This window comes from Saccopteryx leptura, chromosome 4, assembly GCF_036850995.1.
Source record: "Saccopteryx leptura isolate mSacLep1 chromosome 4, mSacLep1_pri_phased_curated, whole genome shotgun sequence".
NCBI lineage: Eukaryota > Metazoa > Chordata > Mammalia > Chiroptera > Emballonuridae > Saccopteryx > Saccopteryx leptura.
In genome coordinates this window covers 187185070-187204764 of record NC_089506.1, presented here as the reverse complement: position 1 = coordinate 187204764, position 19695 = coordinate 187185070, and the positions used below count along the sequence as shown (strand labels likewise).

General features: G+C 45.3%; 1 protein-coding gene across 2 annotated transcripts in view; it reads left to right on the top strand.

Moving 5' to 3' along the window:
* The window catches only part of ZNF394 (zinc finger protein 394), a 481244-nt gene that overhangs the window by 39954 nt on the left and 421595 nt on the right, over nt 1-19695 (top strand). The window contains exon 3 of one of the 2 annotated variants that reach the window (XM_066382180.1): nt 8056-8219. The exons of the other annotated variant lie outside the window; for it this stretch is intronic. Within the exon in view, the coding sequence (XP_066238277.1) occupies nt 8056-8093 (38 nt within the window). The 3' untranslated portion in view covers nt 8094-8219. Of the gene's footprint in view, nt 1-8055; nt 8220-19695 lie in introns of those variants that run through there. 2 annotated transcript variants of the gene reach the window in all.

The following is a 19695-nucleotide window of genomic DNA, read 5'->3' as shown; positions in this document are numbered from 1 at the left end:
GGGATTACAGTTTCAGAGTTTAAACTATCGTTCATACAGATGAATCCTAAATTTAAAACTCTAGCCTAAGCACTCCCCGGGGCCTCAGGTCTTCAGAAAAATTACTTTGATTCAATTCTCTAAATGGGATTTTCGTGGACCTCTAAAGCAAGGTAATGAGGTAAGAAGTAAATGAGGACACACTATGAAACACCAAGTTAAGATTTCAGTGGAGAGAAATTAAACTCAAACTTGCCTGGAATTCAGCAGGAAGAAGCTCAACACTAGGTTCCATTTCTTCTGCACTCTGTATTTGGGGCAGGGCCACCTCTTTAGCAGTCATGTCTGGAAGAAGTAGGAAAAAAAAGCCATCAAGGAGGTAAACTCTATCTTTCCACTTCCAAATTCACTATGACAAAAGTTATCACAAGCTAGCTGAATTATATATATATATATATATATATATATATATGTTAATTTTTATATAAGGTCTACATGAAAATTCTGTCCATTTTTGGAATAAAACAAAATACAAATTTTTCTTACCGTCAATAAACTTTATTAAATAATATATTTCCACACCAATCCTATCTTCCGAATATGGTCCAAAATGGTTCGCTGAGCTAAATTAAGCCTTTCTGCGATCTCCGATGTTGTCTGAAAAGGATCTTGCTCCAACATGGTCTTAACAACATCGTCATCGATCAAAGATGGTCGCCCATCAGAAAGGTGGCTTATCAGAAAGGTCGAAATCACCTGTTTGGAATTTTTCGAACCATCTTCTGCATGTCCTATCAGAAACTGTACCTTCACCAAACACTTTCAATAAATTTCTACATGCTTCTGTAGCATTTCTTCCTTGTTGAAATTCGTATCAAATACAGTGGCGTAAATGAACTTTTATCAGTAGCCATGGGTACACTATCGCTTCACACATAAGACTAACATGAATCAACTTTGTTTTAGTTAATTTGCTACGTCAGTATGTATACATTAAGTGATAAAAATAGAGAGGCACACATGCGCCAAATAAACATGTGCTTACGTGTCGAAACTTGTGATAGAAACGGACAGAACTTTCCAGTAGACCTTATATACATATATATATATTTTTAAGATTTTATTTATTTATTTTAGGGAAGAGAGAGAGAGAGAAGGGAGGAGGAACAGGAAGCATCAATTCCCATATGTGCCTTGACCAGGCAAGCCCAGGGTTTTGAACCAGCGACCTCAGCGTTCCAGGTCAATCTTTTATCCACTGCACCACCACAGGTCAGGCATATATATATATATCTCCTACCTTCCTTAACTCAAAAGCTAGACGAAGATAGAATATGAAGATAAAGTAGTGCTTTAAGCAAAAAGTTAAACGCACAGACACAAAATACAGATCCACAAGTCTAACAGGAGATGGAAAACTGTGACCTAACATTCTTTACAAAAGCAAGCACTATGAAATACTCTCCCTTCCATGGCTTCAGAGAATGAGGATGAGCACCAAAGTGCTGGAAGAAAAAGATAGGATTAGAGAATGCATTACAAGAAGCCTACTTTGTGATTTCCAAACATGGTGACCTACTGAGTTTCTCTACTTTGAGGCCCTCTGCTGATATATGTCTGCTTCCCTTTTCTACCATGCAGGGGGCACCTAAACCTCTTCAGTCGCAACCAGAGCATTTCTTCGACTTGTCCCTACTTTACATTTTATGTTTATTTCTGTAATTCTTACTTTTCCTCTCAACCTCAACAGTCAGAGATAATCCATCATTAGCTTCTCTTCTTTGTCCTGTTGTTGCTATGACTTCCTCCTCATTCACAGTTTCAGATGAGATAAACATGAATTTTCAGCAATACATAATCTGCTTCTTTGTGTAAATCATTCAACTCTACTCTGAAGCTCTGGAGAGAGATTTTGAGGTTAGCCTTGTCCTCCTCTGGAATTGATCCCTGCACTTTGGGTCATCTCCCTATAATCTGTCCTAGGAGGCTTATTCTTATGCATTTAAGTCCTAGGGTCTCAGAAGTAATTCTACTTTGCTTAGAAACTTTATTATTTAGGCTAAATCAGTCTGCACAGCTGGAAGATCACACTTGGGAGTACCAAGATGAGTGAGTCACTATATGCCACAACAAGACAAAAACAGAGAATCAGGGCGGTGAACTCTGAGACTCAGTCACACATCTGGTTCCAAACCATGCAGAAATTCCCATGAGACCCTAAATCACACAACTGTCCATAAGCTGGCCTGTGATTACGGTAGAAGGATTAGCAGGGCTCCTGGTTGGTTCATCTTCACTATTTATAAGCACAATGCAATTAATACAGGGGCCTATACAGTCAATTCCTCACCAGCTCCGTATGTTAAGACCCTGAAAATATACAGGCAGAGATTCCCTTACACTTTGAGTCAAACACCTTGCAGTGAATGGTCACCAAATACAGGCAGGCACAAAAACGCTAAGAGAGCAAAGCATAGGGAAATGAGTAAGACATGGCTCTCATTTTTTCCTTTCTTTTCTTTTTTTCTTTTTTTTTTTTTTTTTTTGCGATAGAGACAGAGTCAGAGAGAGGGACAGACAGGAGGGAGAGAGATGAGAAGCATCAATTCTTTGTTGCAGCTCCTTAGTTGTTAATTGATTGCTTTCTCATATGTGCCCTGACGGCGGAGCTACAGCAGACCGACCCCTTGCTCGAGCCAGTGACCTTGGACTCAAGCTGGTGAGCCTTGCTCAAACCAGATGAGCCCGCGCTCAATCTGGCTACCTTGGGGTCTCGAACCTGAGTCCTCCGCGTCCCAGACCGACGCTCTATCCATTGCGCCACCGCCTGGTCAGGATTTTTCCTTTTTGTACCAAAAGTCCAGTCAGACTCCAAGATGTTGGAGTGAAAGACTTAAAGCCAAAAAGCAGGTGAACCGCCCGCGCTTTCCCCACCTCTGGCCTCCGAACTCCTACTCCCACAATGCCCTGGGCCGCCGCGCCCACTTCACACTGCTGGACTACACTTCCCAGAGGGCTGAGCGGCAACCCCGCTTCGGGATGCTATCGCTCACAACTAAGGCCGCTAACCGGGCTCGCGACCCAGCGGGAGGCATCCAGGAGGGTGCCCAGTGCCCAGGGTTGAAGCCGGGACGCAGGCGAGGTCCAACCGTTTCCCGTATCTGGAAGCTCGACCTGGGCTGCAGCGAGAGGCATTAGAGCCGCGCGAAGGAACAAGCGGGTCGCGGAGACCCACGTCTCGGGCCTCGCTTTCTCTGTCCCCTGGACACGCTACCGACCGCCTTTGGCCACCGGGCTGGCTACCCGCAGGGCTGCGCTCGGGAGGGGTGGATAGACTCACCTTCGGGAACCTCGGAGCTGCGAGGAGACAAAAGGCTCGAGGCCGAGGCTGTGTCTGGAGTCGCACTTGCTCACTTGGAGGCCACCGCGCCAGTGCCGGGGTCTAGGTGTGGAGGGAAAACAGCTTTTACCTCCTGTTCTTTTGTTCATCAGGAACTGCCCCAACCCCCTTCATCCGGTTTTTCCAGCGATTTCCCCAACCCCCTCATTCAGTTTATGCTATCCCCTCCTCTCCCTTCCCCCCCTGGCGCGCCCATTACCTAAAAGTAAGATTGTAGGGTCAACACCCCAGGGGTGGGGCAAAACCCAGCCTAGGGCCTGCCTTAGGTGTAAAAACAATCCACTTCCCTTCTTCCCTCTGGCTTTCAGAAGAAAAGTTGTTAAGAATTGCCTTGCCAAAGTGTTTTGTCTTCACGAGTCTTTATTTTTTATTATTTATTTTTTTTTGGTGAGAGACAGAGGGACAGGTAAGGGAGACAGGAAGGGAGAGAGAAGCATTAGTTCTTTGTTAGGGCTCCTTAGTTCATTGATTATTTTCTCATATGTGCCTTGACTTGGGGGCTGCAGCAGAATGAGTCACCCCTTGCTCAAGCCAGCAACCTGGGGCTTCAGCCCAGCGACCTTTGGACTCAAGCTAGCAACCATGAGGTCAAGTCTATTGTAAGGCCAGGGGCTCCTGCCCTGGTGGCCATGCAGGTTCTCATTGGATTCGGGTAAATGGTAAAGAAACAGTGAAGCAAAAAAATGGCGGGCCATTCTGTTTATTAAAGTCTCATTGGCAGACAAGCAGATAGGCAGGGAAGACCACTTCCCTCTCCTTCAGAGCTCCCAAAGCCCTGACACAACCTCCAGTTCCACGACCCGGAAAATCTCCAGTTCCTCCTGGAATCAAAGGTCCCCAGCAGCCTTAGCGAAGCTCCCAAAGCCCCTCAGCTGTAGTTGCCACATCTGCCAGCCCTCCTTCTTCTCTACCTGCAAAACCCAGGCTAGGGAAAAAATCTTTTCTCCAAACACAAATTAGCAATACCCACATCCCAAACAGGAAGGTAATTCGCAATTTGCAATCTGTTGCCCTGAGGGCAAGCACCACAGCCTTTCATAGACCACATACACAAGGCACTGCCCGGCCAATGCAAAACTGAAGCAAGTAACCTACCACATTTTACAAACTTATTTGCCCAACATCTATGATCCCATGCTCAAGCCAGCGACCCTGCACTCAAGCTGGTGAGCCCGGGCTCAAGCCAGCAACCTCATAGTTTCAAACCTGGGTCTGCCAGTCCCAGTCTGATGCTCTATCCACTGTGCAACTCCCGATCAGGCCACTGTCAGCATTTAAATGGAAATAATTCCCCACGTGATAGATCTCCTTTCTGAATAAAATGAAAACCTATCATTTAAAAGCTGCAAGTGCCTCACCAGGCGGTGGCGCAGTGGATAGAGCATCGGACTGGGATGCTGTTGGGCAGATAAAATGTATTATGCTCACTTTGTTAAAGATAACACGAGGAGGCCGTCGCCCAGGTGATATTAATGTGTGTTGGGGTGGGCTAAATGCAGGCAGAATCCTTGTAGCCTGGTGCTTGGTTTTGGGATTAAGCCTTTCCTACCCTTTTTTTTTTTTTTTAATTTTTTCCATTTTTTTATTCATTTTTTTTTTTTTAGAAAGGAGAGAGGGAGAGAGAGAGAGAGAGAGAGAGAGGAGAGAGAGAGAGAGAGTGGGGGGAGGAGCAGAAAGCATCAACTCCCATATGTGCCTTGACCAGGCAAGCCCAGGGTTTTGAACCGGCAACCTCAGCATTTCCAGGTCGACGTTTTATCCACTGCGCCACCACAGGTCAGGCGCCTTTCCTACCCTTTTTGATGTGAGGTGGTACAATCCTATCATGCCTCAGAGAAGTGACTTTGTATTAGAGACTTCCCTATTATGTATATTGGATTAAGGGTTTGGATTTCTACACTATAAAATGGGGTTGGAGCAGGAGCTTGTGCTCTTGGCTCCTGAGATTATCATTAGAGGAGAGAGCAGAGCAGAGAGCATAAGGAGGCCACGTGGAGGAGGCCAGGAGAAGCAGCCAAGATGGTGGAGTGCTGAGTGAGATGCCAGTTTGTGTAGAGTTTGTATCTGGGATAAGGAAGGAGATGGGGAACTGAGGAGAATAAGTCTGGTGAGCTAGAAACCTTTGATTCTAGGAAACTCGGATAAGTCAGTGGCTTTGTGAGCACTGAATGTGAGTGGGTTTTGGAGCCCAGTGTGTAGTTTTTACTTGCCTGCCGGGTGCAAGCTAGAATGAAAGACTATGGCCCACCAGTTTTTGGCTCCGTTGTTTCTTTACCGACTGTCCGAATCCAATGAGAACCTGCATGGGCTGGGCTGCTCTGACGGTGGCCCTGGCCGTGGCTACTGGCTTTACAGATGCCAAGGACCCAGGTTCAAGACCCCAAGGTCGCCAGCTTGAGCACGGGCTCATTTGGTTTGAGCAAAGCTCACTAGCTTAGACCCAAGGTCGCTGGCTCAAGCAAGGGGTTACTCGGTCTGCTGAAGGCCCGTAGTCAAGGCACATATGAGAAAGCAATCAATGAACAACTAAGGTGTCGCAATGAGAAACTGATTGATGCTTCTCATCTCTCCATCCCTGTCTATCCTTCTCTCTGACTCTCTCTCTGTCTCTGTAAAAATAAATAAATAAAAGCTGCAAGTGACTTCAGTGTCTGGTTATTAATTGTAGGGTGGGGGAACCTGTTACATAGTCTTTACCCTAGTATTTCTCATTCTTTCTTTTTTTTTTTCTGAAGCTGGAAATGGGGAGGCAGTCAGACAGACTCTCGCACGCGCCAAACCGGGATCCACTCGGCATGCCCACCAGGGGGCAATGCTCTGCCCATCTGGGGCGTCACTCTGCCGCAATCAGAGCCATTCTAGCGCCTGAGGCAGAGGCCACAGAGCCATCCTTAGCGCCCGGGCCAACTTTGCTCCAGTGGAGCCTTGGCTGTGGGAGGGGAAGAGAGAGACAGAGAGGAAGGAGAGGGGGAGGGGTGGAGAAGCAGATGGGCACCTCTCCTGTGTGCCCTGGCCGGGAATTGAATCCGGGACTCCTGTACGCCAGGCCGACGCTCTACCACTGAGCCAACCAGCCAGGGCCTCTCATTTTTTCTTATAAGGCCCAAATCTGTAAACTCAGTGCTAGTGCTGATTTGGTGGAAAACATTCTGGCTGATAAATAAGTATAGGCAGTGTTGAAAAACCATTGTACTGATTGGAAAGATAAAAAAGAAGAAACAAAGTTAGGTATGAGTTAAGAAGGAAAAGTTAGGTGTGAGAAAAACATAAGTAGGCAGACTGGCTTTGAAACAGATAATTGTGCAGATCTTGAGTTTAGGAACATTAGTACTGATGGGGCCTTCCAGCCTGAGCCAGAGATCTTTTTTTTTTTTTTTTTTTTTTCAGAGAGAGGGATAGACAGACAGGAGCGGAGAGATGAGAGGCATCAATCATTAGTTTTTCGTTGCGCATTGCAACAGCTTAATTGTTCATTGATTGCTTTCTCATATGTGCCTTGACCGTGGGCCTTCAGCAGACCGAGTAACCCCTTGCTCGAGCCAGCGATCTTGGGCTCAAACTGGTGAGCTTTTGCTCAAACCGGATGAGCCCTCGCTCAAGCTGGTGACCTCGGGGTCTCGAACCTGGTTCTTCCGCATCCCAGTCCAACGCTCTATCCACTGCACCACCGCCCGGTCAAGCCTGAGCCAGAGATCTTTAAGACAAAAAAATAATTCTTATGTCAGTCGCAGAAACACTGGGGGGCTATATCTCCAGTTCCTTATAGAACTGGAAAGAAATTAATTGTGCCTGACCTTTGGTGGCACAGTGGATAAAGCCTCAACCTGGAATGCTGAGGTTGCTGGTTACCTGGGCATGCCCAGCCAAGGCATGTACCAAAAGTGACTACTGTAAGCTAATGCTTCCCACTGCCCCCCCTTTTTCTCTCTCCTCTCTCTAAAAAAATCAATAAAATCCTTTATTTTTTTGTATCTTTATTGTATTTTTCTGAAGTTAGAAGCTGGGAGGCAGTCAGACAGACTCCCTCATGCGCCCCACCAGAATCCAGCCAGCATGACCACCAGGGGGCAATGCTCTGCCCATCTGGGGCATTGCTCCGTTGTAGCCTGAGCCATTCTAGCATCTGAGGCAGTGACCATGGAGCCCTCCTGAGGGCCTGGGCCAACTTTGATCCAATGGAGCCTTGGCTGTGGGAGGGGAAGAGAAAGATAGAGAGGAAGGAGAGGGGGAAGCATGGAAAAGCAAATAGGCACTTTTCCTGTGTGCCCTGACTGGAAATTGAACCCAGGACTTCCACACGCTGGGCCGACGCTCTACCGCTGAGCGTACTGGCCAGGGCCTAATAAAATCTTTAAAATAAAATAAATTGTGGCGCTGGCCAGTTGGTTCAGTGGATGATAGAGTGTTGGCCAGGTGTGCAGACATCCAGGATTTGATCCCAGGTTAGGGCACACATGAGAAATGACAATCTGCTTCTCTTCTCCTCCCTCTCCTCCTTCTCTTTATCTCTTCCCCTCACAGCTATCTCACTATCTCCCCTCCTCTCACTTAAAAAAAGTAAAATTAAATTAAATAAATAAACAAAGGCAGACTGAGAAAGGTACCAGATTAAAGGAAACTAAAGAGACAAATCTTAGGTTTCATCTCTTTAACCCTGACAGTAAGTCTCGTTTCAGGGCTCGTGGCAGATGACCAACTGCAAAGGAATGTCTGATGTCACAAGCCGAGAAGTCCTGGATGATTGAAAGCCACTAGAAGTTAAATATACTCTAACTTCCATAAAAGACCATCCTTTGTCCAGCAGCCAATTGGCGAATACCCCAAAACTGTTTCTACTTCCCCTCCCCAAACCCTTAAAGCATGGTCCTGTCTGTGCCTGGTGTGACTCTCCCTTACGAGATAGCCTGGCAGGTTTCCTTTCAAGAAAGACTGTTATAGGCCTGACCTGTGGTGGCGCAGTGGATAAAGCGTCGACCTGGAAATGCTGAGGTCGCCGGTTTGAAACCCTGGGCTTGCCTGGTCAAGGCACATATGGGAGTTGATGCTTCCAGCTCCTCCCCCCTTCTCTCTCTCTGTCTCTCCTCTCTCTCTCTCTCATCTCTAAAAAAATGAATAAATAAATTAAAAAAAAAAAAAAGAAAGACTGTTACACTGGTCTTTTCAGACTCCGATTAGTTCTAACAACAAGAATCTGACCTGTGGTGGCGCAGTGGATAAAGTGTTGACCTGGAATGCTGAGGTGACCAGTTTGAAACCCTAGGCTTACCAGGTAAAAGCACATATGGGAGTGGATGCTTCCTGCTCCTCCCCCTTCTCTCTCTCTCTCCTCTCTATAATGAATAATTAAAGTCTTAAGAAAATAAAGAGACATGAAAACTAAATGTAATATGTAATCCTGGATTAGATGTTGAATTAGAAAAAAATTCTATAAAAAACATTGTGACAATTTGTAAAATCTAAATGTGTTGTAAATATCAGTATTATTGTATTATTGTTAAATTTTCATGACTTGATCATTTTACTGTGACTATATACGAGAATGCCTCTGTTCTCTAGCATAATACATGCTAAAGTTAGCATGATACATACTAATACAGTATGTTTAGGGATTGTCATGATGTCTACAACTTACCCTCAAAGGATTCACAAAAGTGACAATAATATATATAATATGTATATATGTGTATGAACATATGTGTGTATATGTATATCCATATATGTGCATATATACATGAATTTATATACCTAAAAGTAAATGTAACAAAATGTTAAATGAAAACCTAGTATATCTAGTTAGGGAGAATATGGGAATTTATTTGCTAATTTTGCCACTTTTCTGAAAGCTTGAATTATATTTAAAAAAATAAATAATTAGCCCTGGCTGAATAGCTCAGTTGGTTGAAGCATTGTTCTGAAGTACAGAAGCTGCTGGTTTAGTCCAGGTCAGGGCACATGCAGAAACAGATTGATGTCCCTATCTTTCTCTCTCCTCTCTCTCTCTCACTCCCTATCTCTCTCTAAAATCAATGAAATAAAATTAGTACCCAACCAGTGGTGGTGCAGTGAATAGAGAGTCAACCTGGGGTGCTAAGATCCCCGGTGGAAACCCCAAGGTCACCAGCTAGAGCACGGGCTCATTGGTTTGAGCACAGGGTTGCCAGCTTGAGCACTGGGTTGCTTGCTTGGGCGTGGGATCATCGACATGATCCCAAGGTCACTGACTTGAGCCCAAAGGTTGCTGGCTTGAGCCCAAAGTCGCTGACTTGAGCATGGTCACATGATGGCCTTGAGCCTCCCCCCCAACCTTCTAACCTCATACAGGCACGTATGAGAAGCAATCAATGAACAACTAAAATGAAGCAACTACAAGTTGATGCTTCTCATCTCTCCCTTCATGTCTGTCTCTCTCTCTAAAATAAATAAACAAACAAACAAATAAATAAGTAAAAAGAAATTCTGGTTTACAGTATATTCTTATAATTACAGAGTAAAATAAAACAGCTATACCAGTGTTATCAAGAATTTCTGTTAAAGTCTGTGAAAGACCCATCCTTTCTTCTTTGCATGCTTTATAATATTTTGTTGAAAATGAGCATTTTGAATGTGGTAACTAAAAGTCTGGTTGTAGCCCTTTTTCAGGGTTTTTTTTTCTCTTTTTTTTTATTGCTCGCTGTAAGCTGCAGCTGATTTTTTAGTGTCTTTTCTAAATTTATTTTTTTGTGACACAGACAAAGAGAGGGACAGACAGGAAGGGAGAGAGATGAGAAACATCAGTTCTTTGTTGTGGCACCTTAGTTGTTCATTGATTGCTTTCTCATATGTGCCTTGATGGGGGTTCAGGGGTGCTACAGCAGAGCTAGTGACCCCTTGCTCAAGCCAGCGACCTTGGGCTTCAAGCCAGAGACCTTGGGGTCATCTCTATGATCTCATGCTCCAGCCAGCAACCCTGCTCTCAAGCTGGCGAGCCCACGCTCAAGCTGGTGACCTCGGAGTTTCAAATCTGGGTCCTCCGCGTCCTAGTCCGATGCTCTATCCACTGAGTTACTGCCTGGTCAAGCCAACTAGTATCTTTTTTTTTTTTTTTTTTTTTTGTATTTTTCTGAAGCTGAAAACGGGGAGGCAGTCAGACAGACTCCCGCATGCGCCCGAACGGATCCACCCGGCACGCCCACCAGGGGGCGATGCTCTGCCCATCTTGGGGCGTCGCTCTGCCACAATCAGAGCCATTCTAGCGCCTGAGGCAGAGGCCACAGAGCTATCCTCAGTGCCCGGGCAAACTTTGCTCCAGTGGAGCCTTGGCTGCGGGAGGGGAAGAGAGAGACAGAGAGGCAGGAGAGGGGGAACGGTGGAGAAGGAGATGGGTGCTTCTCCTGTGTGCCCTGGCTGGGAATCGAACCCGAGACTCCTGCACGCTAGGCCAACACTCTACCACTGAGCCAACCGGCCAGGGCCCACCAGCTAGTATCTTTTTTTTTTTTTTTTTTTAATTTTATTTATTTATTTATTTTTTACACAGACAGAGAGTGAGTCAGAGAGAGGGATAGATAGGGACAGACAGACAGGAACGGAGAGAGATGAGAAGCATCAATCATTAGTTTTTCATTGCGTGTTGCAACACCTTAGTTGTTCATTGATTGCTTTCTCATATGTGCCTTGACCGTGGGCCTTCAGCAGACCAAGTAACCCCTTGCTGGAGCCAGTGACCTTGGGTTCAAGCTCGTGGGCTCTTGCTCAAACCAGAGGAGCCCGCGCTCAAGCTGGCGACCTCGGGGTCTCGAACCTGGGTCCTCGGAATCCCAGTCCGATGCTCTATCCACTGCGCCACCATCTGGTCAGGCCCAGCTAGTATCTTGACAGAGATTTTATTGAATGCCAGGAGCCAAATCCTTTTGGCAAGGTATTCTGGGAAATAAATCAATCAAACAAAGATAAAATTGGTATGCCATACCTGGAAATGTGGAATAAATTGACTATTTTTAAATTTTATTTATTTATTTATTTATTTATTTATTTATTTTAGACAGGAGAGAGAGAGGAAGAGGGGAGGAGCAGGAAGCATCAACTCCCATATGTGCCTTGACCAGACGAGTGCAGCGTTTTGAACCAGCAACCTCAGCGTTCCACCTCGATGCTTTATCCACTGTGCCACCGCAGGCCAGGCCTTAATGGACTATTTTCGATGTAAGCCAAGAATTTGGGAAGGGAACAATGATTGGTTCCCTTCTCAATCATCTCTACAGGAATTTGAAATGAGAGTATATTGGATTCTCCAGTGGAATAACCAATTTGCAACCTTTTTCTTTTTTTTTGAGTTTCTTCAAAAATTTTTTTCTCCCCATCTCTCTCAGCATGATGTATTGCACACACAAGGTTATTAGTAAATATTCACTGAATGACCTCATTAGGAGAAGCAGTACTATGTGCAAAGTAGGCGCTTGAATTATTCAGTCATGTTCTTCAGCATCTCCAACCCACTTCCAACTCAAGCTTATCAAGAAAGTTTCAAACATTTGAGACTGGTACCTGCAGATTCTTTCTCAAAACATTGACTAGTCTCATAATTGGAAGTGAAGTTCTACTAGCTCTCCTCTCCCATCGCGTGGGTAGAAATAACCCAAGAAAGATTCTTTTCTTGGTGTCTCAGTAATACGACCTACCTTAAGCTGGCTACTTATCCCCAACCTGGGAGCTTCCTGCAGCTTTGTCATGCAGGTGAGGAACAGGGCAGAATCAAACAGATGAAAGCACCATGGTTCTAATCAGAAATATTTACTTACACTGTCATTATAAAAGACATGTTGCTTGGCCTGTGGTGGCACAGTACATAGAGCACCAACCTGGAACATTGAGGTTATGGATTTAAACCCTGGGCTTGCCAGATCAAGGCACATACAACAAGTAACCAATGAACAGCTAGAGTAAAGCAACTACTTCTCATTCCTCCCATCTCCTCTCTCTATAAAACCAATAAATAAAATCTAAAAAAAAAAAAAAAAAAAGACACGCTGTATTAAAAGGCATATCAGAGGCCTGACCTGTAGTGGTGCAGTGGAGAAAGCTCAGACCTGGAATGCCGAGGTTGCTGGTTCGAAATGCTGAGTTTGCCTGGTCAAGGCACATATGGGAGTTGATGCTTCCTGCTCCTCCCCCTGCCCTTCTCTCTCTCTCTCTCCTCTCTCTAAAATGAATAAATAAATTTTAAAAATCTTAAAAAAAAAAGGTATACCAGAAAGCCTAGAACAGTGTAGGCACTGTGAACATTGTAGGCACTGGTGAGGCTGAAGACAGGCTGCCTTAAAATATTACACAAAAAGATATTGATTGCTTTGAATTAAAGGTATTTGACCAGCAGCTGGTGCCAAAAGGGTACCTTGATTTTCCCTTGTCTCCTTGAATGCAGGAAATAAACCTCCCAGATGAAACGTGTCCTCCCCACATACCTGTTCCCCCAGTAGCTGATGCCCATTCACGGTGCCTGTAGCCCCTCCCAACAGAGCCCCAGGTCTCGGTGTCTTGAACCCCAGGCCATCCAAACTCAGGTCTCGGTGTCTTGAACCCCAGGCCACCCAAGCTAGCAGCTTGCCCCAACATGGGCTCCCTTTCTCAGTGGTCAATGGTCAAGTTCCTCCCATCTGGGAATCTGGGTTGTTATTGAGTCACCTCATTTGCACAGGTAAGGGTGCGGGAACAGGGCTAAACGTGTTTTTGTTTACCGTCACCACGTAAACTGCGTGCGCACCCTGGGCGGAGCTTCGAAATGGGCAGGGGCAGGGTCCAGGTACTAGGAGAGATGAGAGGGTCTCTCAGCCCTTCTAAGGATTCCTAGAAGCCCTTCTGCTTGGCTCCTCTATTGAGGTTCAGACTTGCATCCCGGCCTCTCAAAATTAGCTGGTCCGAAGAAAGCAAGGCCATGGAGACCCTGGATTTGGGGGGTGCCTCTTCCATCGTGGTGGTTGCCAGTCACATTGCCTGCCAACCGCTGCGATTTCTGTGTGAAGTGTGGGACATTTCCCGATTCTGCACGAGAGCGAGCAGACCCAGCGGGGACAGAGGCAGGAGCTGGAAAGGGAAGGATTGTGGTGGAATAGGTCGCTCAGTGGCAGGGACAAAGGGTAGTTCTAAATGGTCTTCAACAAATGGAATCAAGATGGGTGATAGGGACCAGAGAGTCCCATTGTGACGCCCCTGGAACCTCGACCGCCCATTGGCCAGGCTGTGAAGGGCAACAATAAAAGCCCAGGTGCCGACCTGACCTGTGGTGGCGCAGTGAATAAAGCGTCGACCTGGAAATACTGAGGTCGCCGGTTCGAAACCCTGGGTTTGCCTGGTCAAGGCACATATGGGAGTTGATACTTCTCGCTCCTACCCCCTTCTCTCTGTCTCTCTCTCCTCTCTCTCTCCTCTCTAAAAATGAATAAATAAATAAATTAAAATAAAAAAAAAGCCCAGGTGCCAGGCCAGATACTGGACAGATCAATGCGCCTTCTGCTGATCCCTTCCTTCCAGAAGCCCTTTACAACTAACTCTGCTAAGGAATCCGTCCCCTGTCCATTTCACAGACTCAGGTCTTGGGTTTCCATTGACCACCGTCTCCTCCTCCTTCTTCTCCTCGATCCGTCCAGGGCTAGGACTGCTGTGTCCTACACTCGAATCTCCGGAATCCAGCTCCACGTTTCGCGCCCGGACTCCCAGCCTCTTGTGCGTCTGAGGCCACCAGGGGGAGCTGCTGAGTCCTTGGAACCGGCTGGGAAAGGGTGATTAGGGAGTGTGTTAGTGTCTTGATGTGAAGTCCGAAATGTAAGACTATATTCCCTCTTTAGGAAAGGTAGGTGGTGCCCCAATGGCGATTTCTGAACTAATGGAGAATATTCGATGTTTGAGGTTAAAAGAAAAACAAATCTGAACTCACAAGACATCCAGTTTTGACACTTTGTTTTTATAGTTTTTACAAATGTATGCTGTTTCATACAATTATTGTCACAAGCAGTAAATGATATTGAGCCACACAAAAAAAATCCAGTACTGTAGATGACCAAATGACGTAAATGAGAGTCATGTTCTGTAGAGCAAGACTGGAATAGAGAATGAGAATAGCGGTAGTTTTGACAGGTGCCAAGAGGCAGCCTTTTGGAGTCAATGTGGACTAATAGTCATGCAAACTTAAAAATATGGCTTACAAGTCTCCATTGGAGGAAAAGTTGGCACGGCCTCGGCCTCAGGCGCCAGAATGACTCTGATTGAACGGAACAAAGCCCTAGATGGGCAAAGCATCGCCCTCTGGTGGGCATATCGGGTGGATCCTGGTCCGGCACACGCGGGAGTCTTGTCTGTTGGCCTCCCTGCTTCTCACTTTGGAAAAATACAAAAAAAAAAAAAAAAAAAGAATATGGCTTAGAAGAGAGCCTCAGTGAAAATTTTTTTCTGTTAAGGAAACCTGATAAGATGGACTCAATAGCTAATTGCTCTGCTAGGGTGACGCGGGTGGTTCTATCCTGTGCCAAAATTTCTTCAACTTTTCCAGAACTCTAATTATTACTATTTTATTCATAGAACTTTCTTCTCGATAAAGTATCAATTGACTGAACACTGGGACCAGCTGTTGTTGGAAATACCACCATAAACTGGCAAGAAGTTGTTAAAACATTGTCAGAATATTAATGGAAGTCAAAGCAGAAAAAAAATCATTTTTGGGAAAAAAAAAACACATGCAAAAGCCTCTTCAAAGGAAGTTATTCCAGATAATGAAGAATGGGAGGAAAATAAGCAAAGACAATCAAAGGTGTTAAAGTCATTAAGAAATAATTCAAACCTGACCTGGTGGTGCTGCAGTGGATAGAGCTTTGGACTGAGACAAAGAGGACCCAGGTTCAAAACCCTGAGGTCACCAGCTTGAGGGTGGGGTCTCCGTCTACACAGGATCCTATGGTTAAGCCCTGGCTTAAGCCCAAGGTCACTGACTTGAAGCCCAAGGTCTCTGGCTTGAGCAAGGGGTCAAATGGCCTCGCTGGAGCCCCCAGGTCAAGGCACATATGAGAAGCAATTAATGAACAACTAAAGTGAAGCAACTATGAGTTGTTGCTTCTCATCTCTCCCTTCCTGTCTGTCTTTCCCTCTCTCTAAAAAAAAGAAACAGCCTGACCAGGCGGTGGCGCAGTGGATAGAGCATTAGACTGGGACGCAGAGGACCCAGGTTCGAGACCTCGAGCTCGCCAGCTTGAGCGCGGGCTCATCAGGTTTGAGCAAGGCTCACCAGCTTGAGCCCAAGGTCGCTGGCTCGAGCAAGGGGTCACTCAGTCTGCTGTAGCCCCCCGGTCAAGGCATATATGAGAAATCAATCAATGAACAACTAAGAAACCGCAATGAAGAATTGATGTTTCTCATCTCTCTCCATTCCTGTCTGTCTGTCCCTCTATCTGACTCTCTCTGTCTCTGCCACACAAAAAAAAAAGAAACAAAAAGCAACATAAAAAAAAACTATGGCTACTACCTTTCTAGAGAGATAACATCAATTGCAGCCTGTGGCTGTTATCCATTTTTTTAGAGCAGTTTTAGGTTTAAACATTGAGAGGGAGGTAGAGAGATTTCCCACATATCCCCTTCCCCTATTATCAATATCATTCATCAGAATTTTTTACCAAGAATAAACCTACTGCCTGACCTGTGGTGGCGCAATGGATAAAGCGTCGACCTGGAAATGCTGAGGTCGCTGGTTTGAAACCCTGGGCTTGCCTGGTCAAGGCACATATGGGAGTTGATGCTTCCAGCTCCTCCCCACCTTCTCTCTCTGTCTCTCTCCCTTTCTCTCTCCTCTCTAAAATGAATAAAAAAAAAAAATTAAAAAAAAAAAAAGAATAAACCTACTTTGCCACACCATAAATACCTAAGGTCCATAGTTCACCTTTAAAAAAATTTTTTTTTATTTATTTATTGAAGTGGGGGCAAGAAGTATCAGCTCATAGTTGCTTCACTTTAGTTATTCATTGGTTGCTTGTCATATGTGCAATCCCAGGGTTTCGAACTGGCAACCTCCGCATTCCAGGTTGACGATCTACCCACTGTACCACCACAGGCCAGGCCATAATTTACCTTTTCACAATTGGTGTGTATTCTATGACTTTGGATAAATGCATAATAAGATATATCCATCCTTAATAATATCATGCAGAGTAATTTCTCTGCCCTTGAAATCCTCTGTGTCCTGCCCATTCACCAATCCCCCAACCCTGGTAATCTCTGATCTTTTTATGTCCCCATAGTTTTGACTTTTTTCCAGAATGTCATAGAGTTAGAATCACAGTATGTGGCCTTTTCAGTTTGGCTTCTTTCACTTGATAATATGCCTTTAATATTCCTCCATGTCTTTTCAAGGCTTGGTAGCTCATTTCTTTTTAGTACTAACATTCCATTGTGTGGCTGTACCACATTTTAGTTATCTCTTCACCTACTAAAGGGCATCTTGGTTGCTTCCAACTTTCAACAATTATTAATAAAGATACTATAAAGACGCATGTGCAGGGTTTTGTGTGGATGTAAGTGTTCAACTCCTTTGGGTAAATACCAAGGAGTGTGAGATCATATAGATCCAAGGATCGAATGGAAAGAGTATTTTAGTTTTATAAGAAACTAAATGTCTTCCAAAGTGACTAGCATTCTGCATTCTCACTAGCAATATGAGACAGTTCCCACTGCTCTGACGCTGAGCCTCAAGACCAGGGGGTATAATACCCCTTCCTTGTCCTTGCTTCCGAGGATGAATGGCTAGGACTTAGAAATCATGGGTCTTGGGGACACCCATGCATGGTAAGCCTGGGATTTGTTTGGACTCTTGGTTTTCACCTAACCACAAGTCCTTCTGATTTTCACATTGGGCCCTTTCTTTAAATAGGGAAGAAAACTGTATGGTCTTCAAAATGGCCAGAGGCAGACAGCTCTAACCAAGACTGCTCTGCTGTACTCTGCTGGTGCCTGCTGTCTGGGACCCTGCTCCACTGTGGCCTCAAAATCCCCAAATTTGGTTCTAGCAATTTGCCTACCAGTGAGCACCTTTCAAATGCAAACCAACCATCCTAGAGTGTATACCCCAACCACCGTTTTTGTAGGCTCTTACACTCCAGAACACCTGCCCTAATCACGCCAGTGCCTACACACTAGAGCCTCCTGACATGATTCAAATTTGCCAATCTTTTTTTTTTTTAATTTGTCAATCTTAATCCTGTTTACCCTGTCTCAACCATTCTGTCCCAAGAAAACCACAATAAAGTCTTATGCCCACATTTTCCTCTCCCTCTGCTTTCTGCCTTCTGCCCCACCTGGTGCTTCCCCTGTGCTCTGCCTTTTCAATGGTAATCAGTTGACCTCGCCATATCTCCATATCCAAATAATACTAAAGCCTACATTTTAAAGCATGGAACAGCTAATAGGTAGTCACTGGCTATATTAATTAATTAAAATTAAATAAATAGGATTCAAAAGCTAGGTGTGGCTGGTGGCTATTGAATTGGACTGTGCAGATATAAACCATTTCCATCACTGCAGAACTTTCTATGGGACAGTGCTGGTGTAGTTCCTCCCATCTGAGAGATGGTTCCATGCTGCATTTTCTCCCAGGCTAAAACACCGAAGGTCTCCTTGACCCCTTCCCACAACTACCTATCAAACACAGTCCACCCCAAGCCCTGAGGATCTGTCCCTTGAATGTGTCTGTCCAGTGCTCTTCATTGCTTCTCTTCTGTAAACATGCCCCACCTGCCTGCTGCCTCATTTGACACTCATGTGGCTCACTCTGCAGGGATTTTTTTTTATAAAGATTTTATTTATTCATTATAGAGAAGGGAGAGAGAAGGGAGGAGGAGCAGAAAGCATCAACTCCCATATGTGCCTTGACCAGGCAAGCCCAGGGTTTTGAACCGGCAACCTCAGCATTTCCAGGTTGACACTTTATCCACTGCGCCACCACAGGTCAGGCCTACTCTGCAGGGATTTTTATTTGCTTTGCTTGCTCAGGATCTTCAGTGCCTGGCACAAAGGAGCACTCAACACTTGTTGACATGAGCATCCTACAGAACTGTGACCCCTACATAGCTGGCTTGCATCCTCCAGTCATACCCCTCCATTTATTCTCTACCCAGCAGCCTGGGTTATTGTTCAATTATCAAGTCACTCTCTCTCTCTTTTCTTTGATGAGAGAGAGAACGAGAGGAAGAGAGCCAGGGACAGCCAGGAAGGGAGAGAGATGAGAAGCATCAACTGATAGTTGTGGCACCTTAGTTGTTCATTGATTGCATTCTCATATGTGCCTTGACTGCTGGGGGGCTCCAGCTGAGCCAGTGACCCCTTGCTCAAGCCAGTGACCTTGGGCTTCAAGCCAGTGACCAGGGAATCATGTCAATGATCCCATGCACATATCTATTACTGTGCTCATCCCTGTCTACACATTTGTCTCCTACACGATAGCAGAGATCCCAGAGCTTGCAGACTATGTCTGATTTCTGTGTCTCTAGTGCCCAGTGCATCCAGTATATTTGATGAATGAATAAATGGCTGATAAGAGTTTTATAACTACCCATGTCACTTTGTTGATGAAGCTATCAGTTTACTGGCCCAATTCCTACTGTCCACCCAGTTCTTTTTTTTTTATTCTATTTTAAGATTTTTAAAGGACTTTATTCATTTTTAGGGAGGAGAGAGAGAAGAGGGGAGGAACAGAAAGCATCAACTCCCATATGTGCCTTGACCAGGCAAGTGTAGGGTTTTTTTTTTCTTTTTCTTTTTTTTTTGTATTTTTCCGAAGCTTGAAACGGGGAGGCAGTCAGACAGACTCTCACAGGCGCCCGACCGGGATCCACCCAGCACACCCACCGGGCGATGCTCTGCCCATCTGGGGCGTCGCTCTGCTGCAACCAGAGCCATTCTAGCGCCTGAGGCAGAGGCCATGGAGCCATCTTCAGTGCCAGGGCCAACTTTGCTCCAATGGAGCCTTGGCTGTGGGAGGGGAAGAGAGAGACAGAGAGGAAGGGGGGGTGGAGAAGCAGATGGGTGCCTCTCCTGTGTGTCCTGGCCGGGAATTGGACCCAGGGCTCCCGAACGCCAGGCTGACGCTCTACCACTGAGTCAACTGGCCAGGGCCAAGTGTAGGGTTTTGAACCAGTAAATTCAGTGTTTCATGTTGACACTTTATTCACCGTGCAATCACAGGTCAGGCTCACCAAGTTCTTAAAAAGTGTTTTTATTTATTGATTTTAGAAAGGAAACAAGAGATTTAACAAGAGAGAGAAACACTGATTTGTTTTTCCATTTATTTATGCATTAATTGGTTG